We start from the raw sequence: 10002 nt of genomic DNA, 5'->3' as shown, positions 1-10002 counted from the left end.
GTGAACTGTCCCTGCACCCATCAGTGGGATCCAGGGAGCTACGATTTTGCTCTGCGATTCTGTTACAGGCCCTTTATGTACATTTCCTCCCTTAACCTCCCAACAACTCTGTGAGGCAGGATATAATTTTATAGACAGGTTAAATAAAAAGGGCTTGGGAGGGTAACTAACTTACCCAGAATCACAAAGCTACTAAGGGATGGCTGCAGGAAGGAGGCCCAATATGTCAGACTCCAAAGCCCAGGATTCTCTCATCGGGCAGGCCCCATTACCCGTTCTTTGACCCCAAACAGAGATCCCAACAAGTACCAAGCAGGCTGCGGCAGTGAGTCCCATCACGCAGAAGGTGGAGTGCGTAAGCCCTGAGGTCCCTCTGCTTTGGGTCTTCTTTTGATTCTTCTCTGTGAACTGCCTTAGGGTTGGGTTCAGGGGGCTCACATGGGCTCACATGGGCTCACACAGGAGTAGTGTGTGACTTCACAGCATCTCGGCCACTTGATTTTAGCAGCTACCTGCTATCCCACCCTCATTATGCTCCCTACTTTAAACTTGCTTACCTTCCAGCCCAGCCAGCCTTAGGCCAGGGTTGTCCCAGCTGAGCACATGGATGTGGCTCCTCACCACCCGCCCCCACATCGGCCCCATACTTTGGCCTTCTCTTAAACTGCTCCAAACTAGTAAAAGTAGTAAAAAGAGAAGCAACGTGTGAAGTACAATAGAAACATATCTGGATATTCTTTCAGGGAAAAGAGTCTCTTAGCTTGGCAGAGATCAGGGATGGGGCCTTACTCAGAAGAGAATCAGGTAGGAACATCTGAAATCTCGAATATATAGGTGTGTGTGTGTGTGTTCACAGACAGGCAGAAGTGTGTGTAAGGACAGCAGGAGTTGGTATCAACACCAGGAATTCTCCCTTGAAGTGACTCGCTTGTGTCCTCACCACAGTTTCTGGGTCAGGACAGAAAGATGGAAGGTGAATTTTAGACCAAAGAGCGTTTCCCACAGTGTTATACTGGTGGGTTCTCGTAGGATGGAGGAGAGGGGAGGCAAAAGACTCCAAAATCTCCTCCTCCTGGTATCCTCCCTGATCACAGGCAGCCCCTTGACAAACACTGAAGACTACTTATTGTCATTGCTCACGGCTGTGTCCCTCCCTGCAAGACTGCCGTCACATTTTCTCCGGGGAAGCAGCAGATACAAGTGAAGTTGAAGGATGAAGAGGGAAACACAAGGGCAGTCTTTTGGGGGACAGGAAGCATTTTGGGGCAGGGATTCTCCAGGTCCTTTTTTTTTTTTTTTTAAAGATTTTATTTATTCATTTGACAGAGATCACAAGCAGGCAGGGAGGCAGGCAGAGAGAGAGGAAGGAAGCAGGCTCCCTGCTGAGCAGAGAGCCTGATGTGGGGCTTGATCCCAGGACCCTGGGATCATGACTGGAGCTGAAGGCAGAGGCTTAACCCACTGAGCCACCCAGGCACTCCTTTCCAGGTCCTTTTTATTTATTTATTTATTTATTTTTATTTTTTTTTAAAGATTATTTATTTATTTATTTGACAGACAGAGATCACAAGTAGGCAGAGAGGCAGGCAGAGAGAGAGGAGGAAGCAGGCTCCCTGCTGAGCAGAGAGCCCGATGTGGGGCTCGATCCCAGGACTCTGGGATCATGACCTGAGCCGAAGGCAGAGGCTTCAACCCACTGAGCCACCCAGGCGCCCCTTCCAGGTCCTTTTTAAAAATTATTTTAGAGCTGCCATCTTGCGTCCCCGCGTGTGTGCGCCTAATCTCAGCTGGTCTGCCCGAGACCCCCTGAGCGCCAACCCTAGTCCCCCGCGCGGTCCCATTTCCACTCCAACAAGATGAAAGAAACGATCATGAACCAGGAGAAACTCGCCAAACTGCAAGCACAAGTGCGCATTGGTGGGAAAGGAACTGCTCGCCGAAAGAAGAAGGTGGTTCATAGAACAGCTATAGCAGATGATAAAAAACTTCAGTTCTCCTTAAAGAAGTTAGGGGTAAACAATATCTCTGGTATTGAAGAAGTGAATATGTTCACAAACCAAGGAACAGTGATCCACTTTAATAACCCCAAAGTTCAGGCATCGCTGGCAGCGAACACTTTCACCATTACAGGCCATGCTGAGACAAAGCAGCTGACAGAAATGCTACCCAGTATCTTAAACCAACTTGGTGCAGACAGTCTGACTAGTTTAAGAAGACTGGCTGAAGCTCTGCCCAAACAATCTGTGGATGGAAAAGCACCACTTGCTACCGGAGAGGATGATGATGATGAAGTTCCAGATCTTGTGGAGAATTTTGATGAAGCTTCCAAGAATGAAGCAAACTGAATTGAGTCAACTTCTGAAGAAGATAAAACTTAAAGAAGTTACTGGGAGCTGCTATTTCATATTATGACTGCTTTTTAAAATTTTGTTCATGGATCTGATAAAATCTAGATCTCTAATATTTTTAAGCCCAAGCCCCTTGGACACTGCAGCTCTTTTCAGTTTTTGCTTATACACAATTCATTCTTTGCAGCTTATTAAGCTGAAGAAGCCTGGGAATAAAGTTTGAAACAAGATTTAAAAAAATTATTTTAATTCTAGTATAGTTAACAGTGTTATATTAGTTTCTGGTATACAATATAGTGAATCAGTAAGTCCATACATCACCCAGTGCTCATCATCTCCAGGCACTTTCATGGGAAAACATAGGACACTTAGGGTCAGAAAAGGAAGTCCTGAACTTGTACCTTGTATAAACAGATTTCTTTGGCATCATATTAGCTTCAAATATAGTAAGCAGGGTATCAAGGAGGGTAGTTCTGTTAGCTCCCAAAGTTCACTACCACCTCTTCTGAGCAGGAGAGGTCTGAGCAGTAACAAAATGAGAAAGCAGAGGAAATAAGAAATGAGAATAATAGGATCCCCTAAGTCAGACCAAGCAGAATGAAACTCAGCTGCTGCTTCTAAAATGATCAAGTTACTGTTCCCATGTTAATGGTAGCATTAAGAGAAGGGAATGGGAAAAGAACTTACGGCAGAAGAGTGGAGCTGACAGATTAATAGCAGGGATTGGGAGAAGCCTTCCATTTATAGAAACAAAAACAGATATTTAGAAAAATATCCACAGTTAGGGGGCTCTAGGGACAACAGTGTGGCCAAGAAAAGCCCTGGATAATTCCTCCAATGTACCCCCATGCCCTGGCCATATTTTGAGAGCTTAGAAATGCACAAACGTCATGCAAGGTGTTTCCATTTCCTCAGTGGAGACGGGGCACAGCCTGTCTGATTTACATGGTTTCCTTTGTCTTTACACTCTTCCTGCTAAAATGCCAAAGCCAGTCTTGGCTTCTAGTATTTGTGACTGTAGGCATTTCCGCTCATGGCCAAGACTCACTCTTTTCTCCGAGTCTGACAACTTTGAGTTACCCTAAGCCAAGAGTCTAGTCCTTGGAAGATTCCCATTCTCTGGATCTACTTTCCTGAGTAATCAGGTAGGCTCCTCTTGCCCCCCACAAACTGGGTCTCCCTCTAATATACTGTATCCTCTCATCCACTTGATGAGAATGACTCCCAGCTGTTTCTAACTGAACTTTTGTCCTGAACTCACTCTGGGTCGTGCCTTCCTCCCTCGGTCTTCCTCATGAGTGTCTAGTACTACTGCCGTCTCATGCCTCCTATCCAGTCCAACTGCAAAGCCCTACTTGTCTTCTCTCTCAAATATATTGTTGACCTACACATATCTGTGTCTCCGTCTCCATGGCCACAAAGTCCAAAGTCACCCTCGTACCACCAGAGCCCTCTGGTGGGTTCTCCTCTGTCTCTGTGGTTCCCTACCTGCCCTCCTCCAACCTGTTCTCCATAGAAGCCTTCTACAGATCCATCCACAGGGAGATGCTGAGTCTGTCCCTCACCTTGTTTACCACTGTATCCCCATCACCCTCAAAAGCGCCCAGAACACTAGGTGTTCGACAAATAATTACGAAGTAACTGCTAGATGCCTATGTATCTAGATTTCTCACCTATGCCTAAATCGTAATAGGTCCAAAGCTAAAACATTTTCTCCCTGTTTCAACTCTTAAATATTTCTATTTTCTAGCCACCTATTCATGAAACCTCAGGAGTCTTTTACTCCTGACACATGCATTCAATGTTATTTAATCACAAGATATTACTTCCACATTTTTTTTCCTCACATCCTCCTTTCAATGATCACTGCCTCCACTTACCAACAGTGTCCTAATTGAGCCTTCTGTATGTATTTAGAAGTATCAGTTTCTAAACTGCAGCTGATCCAAAAAACAGCTGCAGGTTTTTTTTTAATGTAGAACTCCTCACCCTAGCATCCAAGGATCTCCAAACCTCATCTTTCATCTTATTCCTACACAACCCTAAGTTCTAATCAAATAGGACTACTCATTGTTCATCTGGACGTGTTTGATCCTTTCCCTCCCCCCATGGCTTTCCATTCCCAATTGTAAGTGTCAGACACATGATAGCTCAATAATGTCTGTGGAAAAACCTTCTTGTTGAAATCCTGCTTGTCCTACATGGTTCACCTTAAACACCACTTTCTTCACAAAGATTTCCTTAGTTGATTTCTTTCTTTCTTTCTTTCTTTCTTTCTTTCTTTTTTTTTTTTTTAATTTGACAGAGATCACAAGTAGGCAGAGAGACAGGCAGAGAGAGGAGGAAGCAGGCTCCCCGCGGAGCAGAGAGCCCGATGCGGGGCTCGATCCCAGGATCCTGGGATCATGACCTGAGCCAAAGGCAGAGGCTTTAACCCACTGAGCCACCCAGTCACCCCTCCTTAGCTGATTTCATCCAGAAGTCTTTTTTTCTCCCCTCTTCTTCCTAGTCCTTATGGCACTTCAACCTTCCACTGCCATGTACCCGCATTCGTGAATCTCTCTGTTCTCTGCTGGGCTAAAAGCGGGAACAATGCCTCTTTTCCTTTGTGTATCTGCTGTCGTATGGAACAGGGTGCCCTGCGCAGGCAGATAGCCAATCAGTATTTGTCGACTTAAACTTCTGTAATTCAGCTCTGGGATTCCACTATTTCTCTACCGATTCTTTCCCTGTTAAAGAAAAATAAATTATTTACCCAATATCAGATTTATCAGATTCCAATTATTTAATGCTGATGGCTGAGTGAATGAGACCCAGAACAAATGTCTCTCCCCAAACTGCCAAAAGAAATGTCACAGTAGTTCCTGCTTTTATAGCTTTCAATCAAGGAGCAAAAGCATATGGTCAGGGGTTATAAAGATAAAACAGGTTTATAAAAATAACAGAAATATCTGACCTAACACAAATGCTGAGCTTCTCAGAGCAGATTCAGCCCAGGAGCTAATGTAGAGAAGAGCAGGTTTCTTTGGAGTAGGTCATTAGGTCACAGCACCTGAGACTCCTCTGTAAAAACAAAGTATATCCACAACCACCTTTATTCTCAGGGGTGTGGGCAGAAGGAATACAACCACCCAGAGTGCCTACTATTATGCATTACTATTATTATTGTTGTTATTAGGTTCAGATTCAGACCAGTCTCCTGAGGCATTTATAAAATGAAATATCATGTTGCTGGGGTAGAGGGACAGTGCTGTGTGTCCCAAAGGCTTTGCTAGGCTCTGAGTAAGGCTGAGGGAGAGGGGTCCTGTGAGCCTCATGTGGATTTGGGGGGGCGGGGGGCTGGCACAATCAACTCTGACATCTGAGGGAGTAGGAGGCATTTATTTTTTTTTAAGATTTTATTCATTTATTTGACAGACAGAAATCACAAGTAGGCAGAGAGGCAGGCAGAAAGAGAGAGGAGGAAGCAGGCTCCCCGCTGAGCAGAGAGCCCGATGCGGGACTCGATCCCAGGACCCTGAGATCATGACCTGAACCGAAAGCAGAGGCTTTAACCCACTGAGCCACCCAGGCGCCCCAGTATGAGGCATTTTTAAAGAAGCCACATTCTCCTGCTCTTCTCTATCTCCTGCCCTCAGAAGAGTGCTCCTCTAGCTACTTTTTTTCAGACTGACCTTTCTAACTCCCATCTCATCCCTCTTCACGTCTTCCCACGCAACCCAAAGGATGTGTAGCCTAGGAAAGCACAGACCAGTTTCATCAATAAATCAATTTATTTAAAAGAATATGTTACAATTAATTACACTAAGTGACATTACCGAACAATTTTAGAGTGGTTAGCTCTAGAACAAGGAATGAAAGAAACACTGTTAGCCATTATGTGTCTGTGTATTTTCTCTTCACATTTCTCAAATCACAAATAAAAAATACAAGATACTGCAGTGAAAATACAATTAGAGTTTCTCAAATAAATTAAAAGTATGCATGGCCTGGGGAAAACTGAAGCCCAGCTCACTGGCTTAAAAAGGGGGGGGCATGATATAAAACTGGTGTCCAATTTAGCAGATGGCCAAGTGCCTCCAGCCCCCAGCATTCCCCTCTTTGCTCCTGCCCTTCCCCAGAACCCTAAACATTCCCCACACTCGAGATTATTGCTGAGGAGTAAGCTGCTGTCCTGGTATGAGTGAGGCCTGGCATGACGTGCTCAGGGTTAGAGGGAAAGGAAGGAAGGAGGTGGAACTGGAAGACAGGAGTTGAAGAAGCAAACCCACTGCCTCTCTTCTGAGTATCAACAGCGTTGTCCTCCTTTCAAAAGGAAGCTAATGGGAAACAATCAATCTGGTGAGCGAACCTAGCAGTATCCTGGGCTCCAATAGCCCAAAGGGTCTCTATGCTGAACTGACCCAGCCAGAGAGCACAATGGAGAGGAGGGGGCACAGTAGTCCCTCCAGGTCTGGAGACTTCAGGTCAATCAGGATGTAGTCTCCATGAGGAAAACTGCCTTCTAGGAGCCAGGACATAAGCTGGCAGATTCTGAGAGAGATGTCCCCTCCTGTCAATGCCCTGTACTATTGCTCCAAGCACTAGGTTTGGTGCTACAAGAGGAGATAACCAAAGCCACTAGTCTGGGTAATGACAGAATGAAAAAGGCCAGGCCTAGGAGCTGCCCAGAGCACACACCTGGTTGAGCTTAGGCTGAGGGCAAGGGTAGGGCAGGAAAATGGAAGAGAAGAATAAAAATATAAAAAGCAGAGAGCCCAAAGCATGGCCCTAGGAAACCTTTCTGTAAGGACAGGTTTCTCAGGGCCTGCATTTTCTCCTGATCTATACAAAATTCTGACCTTTTACCAAAGAGGACAGAAACTGAGTGCAGAGGGGAGGAAAACAGATCAGGAAGATCCTGCTGGTTCTGCAGGGACAAAGCAGAGGGGAGGGCAAGCCCCTCCACTTCCCAGAGACAAACTGCAAAAGAAGACTGGGCAGAAGTCTCCCTGGGCACAATCCAGGACTAAGAAAGATAGCAGAGATTAGGGAGAGGAAGTACAGAGCAACAGGGGAAAGGAGTGTCACACTAACACTGCTTCATGCAAAAAAGAGCTTGATCCTATGAAGCCACAGTGACCTCTGCCTGGTCCAGGAGGCCTGCTGCGGGTGGAAGAGGGGAAGATGCTGTCCTCCAGAAGCTCCCTCCTTCCCCCCCTCCTTGATGCAACTGGGTGCTTTGTTAGTGGTATGGCTGCTAGTAGGGGCTGTTTGATTCTGCCCACAGGCCAATACCCATGGGGCCCTCACCCGGTCTCCAAAGCAACAAGTGAATGAACGCTCTGCCATGAAGGGACCAGAGCAGCATCCACCCCCCCACCAAACGGGCCTCCATCCTATGGGCATCCATCCCCCCACCATCTCACATCTCACAATGGGAGGTCAGTATTTGGGATACTGCACGGACCCCGGATTTGCTCATTCCTCTCGCACTCTGAGGGAATATGGGCAAACGGCTGCTATGTTTACAATTTGAACAAAGCTGGAGCCGAAAGCCTCTTTAGCATCTTGGAGTGGGGAATCAGCATTATCTTCTTTCTAGGGTCCTTTGGCTCATTATTAAATTCATTTAAGCCAAAAGAAGTTAATCCTGTATCAAAACTTTCAAACCAGGGATCACTCTCTGTAACTTTAAAACATTTAGCATCCCTACGTCTGTATTCTGTGATTTCACCTATGTTTGGAGAAGGGGAGGGAAGACAGGTGTCCTGTATGATCCCACACTGTCCTGGGGCAAGCAGCTGCCAGGATAACAGAGTGAGAGGGAAAGAAAAGTGGCCTCATGACGATCCGCAAAAACAAGTTACCGAAAAAGAAACTTCAAACCACCCCACCACTGCTCAGTAGACTGACTAAACCAAGTATGGTTGCCTCCCAGTTAGACAAAGCAAAAGATGCCACCCAATGGAGGTTTCTGTTTAGAAGGTAGAGAAGGGAAAAAGAAAAGAAGGCTCACAGACGTGCTTTGGTTGCATGGGAGCCCAACTTCACACCCCCAATGCAGTATCTCTAGAGCCGGGGGCTGAGAGTGTTGCCCCACCTGGTCCTGGGATACAGTTCTCAGGTCTCAAAAGCTCAAACCGCAAGGTGAGATGAGGAGCTCTTTGAGGGACAAAATGGTTTTCTTTCAGGCTCCTTTTCATTAAAAATTGAGATCCAACTCAAATCAGTCATATTCCTACTGGTTCTTCCTGGGTCCTCAGCTGGCTTGGATGAGCAGTAGATTGGTTGGCACAGACCACTGACTCATTCCAAGTTTCCCCAAGTCCTCAGGGATATCATCAGAGCCCTCTTCCCAAAACGGCTCTTTAAGGAAGTCATGGAGAACATAACTGGTTATGGGTGATTATTGGTCAGGAATGGAGAGGGAAAAGCTTAGGTACTTAAGGGACATTTCTTCCTTCTTTTCCCCTAAGTCCGATCTTTGTGCCTAAAGGTATTGGCTTTAACTCTGGTCCCTAATACTCTGCCTGCTTCAGAAATGGTAGGAAATGGGAAATTACAACCACGAAGTGTTTCAGGTTCCTGTGGCATCAACCTCCTGAGCTGACCCTCCCCTCCATTCTAGGCCAGTGGAGGAAGAGCATTCAAGGGGCCCTCGGGAAGTGAGAAGGAGATGAGAATGTGGCTAGAAAGCCATGAGTGGGAGAGCGAGATGGACCAGGAAAGGTGTCTTGGAATCAAGGACCACACCAAGACTTTTGACTCTCCCTGCAGATCTGCAAGTCTTGCTGCCCTTGAGATATACATCTCTTTCTCCTCCCCAGCAGCCTTGTGGAAGATAAAGAAACTATGCTCCTTGCTCCTCAGACTCTAGGCAATGCATAAGCCAGAATCTTCACTCAGTACAAAAAAGGGGGGGAAAACCCAAGCAGGTTGTAAACTTATCGAGTCCTTCATGAGGAGAGGTATTTTCCTGGTAAAATATTTTTTTTCCTTTTTAAAGTTTGTTTCAAAATAAAGAGAGCCAGAGAGAAGTCATGAATTCTAGTGAAAGGTGTGTAAAAACACAAGCTAAAAAAGGTACTGCCATCAATATGAAATTTAAAAAGAAATATATATATGTATATACGTGCAGCTAATTTGTGTATATATAATTTTTACATACATACATATATATGTCTGAACAGTGCAAATGGATGGAGTTCATAGTTCCAGTTTTAAAAATATAGTACAAGGAGAGTCTGTTGGTATGAGGCCCAGGTGAAAGGACAAAGATACCTCTGGCGCATTGGTGGCCTTCTTTTCCTGTCTTAACTCAGCTGACTCCTGGTGCTGACCAATCTGTTGTTCTCTACCAGCTCAATTCCAGAGACATGAAATTCAGAGGGACTATTAATAGTATTTAGTTTAGGGCTTTTGAACATAATGACTTTTTTCCTTTTTCTCTTCTTTTGTGTTAACGGTTACTCTGTCTGACACAGGAGACGAAAGGGGTGAGAGGATGAGGGTGAAGAGGAGGAGATGAGGAAAGGCTAGGTGGCCACATCCCTCTGCTGTGACCTCGCCATCTGGAAAATGTTCTGAAAGGAAAACAGAGATCAGTTACTGAGGTGTCTGCATCTCCTCCCACCTGGAAGCCACCCTCAGAAAGGAGGAGAAAAATGTATGG

General features: G+C 45.7%; 2 protein-coding genes across 2 annotated transcripts in view; one reads left to right on the top strand and one right to left on the bottom strand.

Annotated features, from left to right (window-relative positions):
• Positions 1-1785: 1785 nt before the first annotated feature.
• LOC132000774 (transcription factor BTF3) lies at positions 1786-2596 on the top strand. The gene has a single exon (XM_059374547.1). It carries the CDS (start codon positions 1857-1859, stop codon positions 2343-2345), a length of 489 nt encoding a protein of 162 aa, XP_059230530.1. The 5' UTR covers positions 1786-1856; the 3' UTR covers positions 2346-2596.
• Positions 2597-6102: 3506 nt separating this feature from the next.
• Positions 6103-10002, bottom strand: part of SNX27 (sorting nexin 27) — a 66908-nt gene continuing 63008 nt past the window's right edge. The window contains exon 12 of the mRNA XM_059376160.1: positions 6103-9913. Coding sequence (XP_059232143.1) covers positions 9866-9913 — 48 coding nt within the window. The 3' untranslated portion in view covers positions 6103-9865. The remainder of the gene's footprint in view (positions 9914-10002) is intronic.

Source organism: Mustela nigripes, chromosome 14, assembly GCF_022355385.1.
Source record: "Mustela nigripes isolate SB6536 chromosome 14, MUSNIG.SB6536, whole genome shotgun sequence".
NCBI lineage: Eukaryota > Metazoa > Chordata > Mammalia > Carnivora > Mustelidae > Mustela > Mustela nigripes.
The sequence above is the reverse complement of the archived record's forward strand: the minus strand, read 5'-3'. Positions and strand labels throughout refer to the sequence as shown.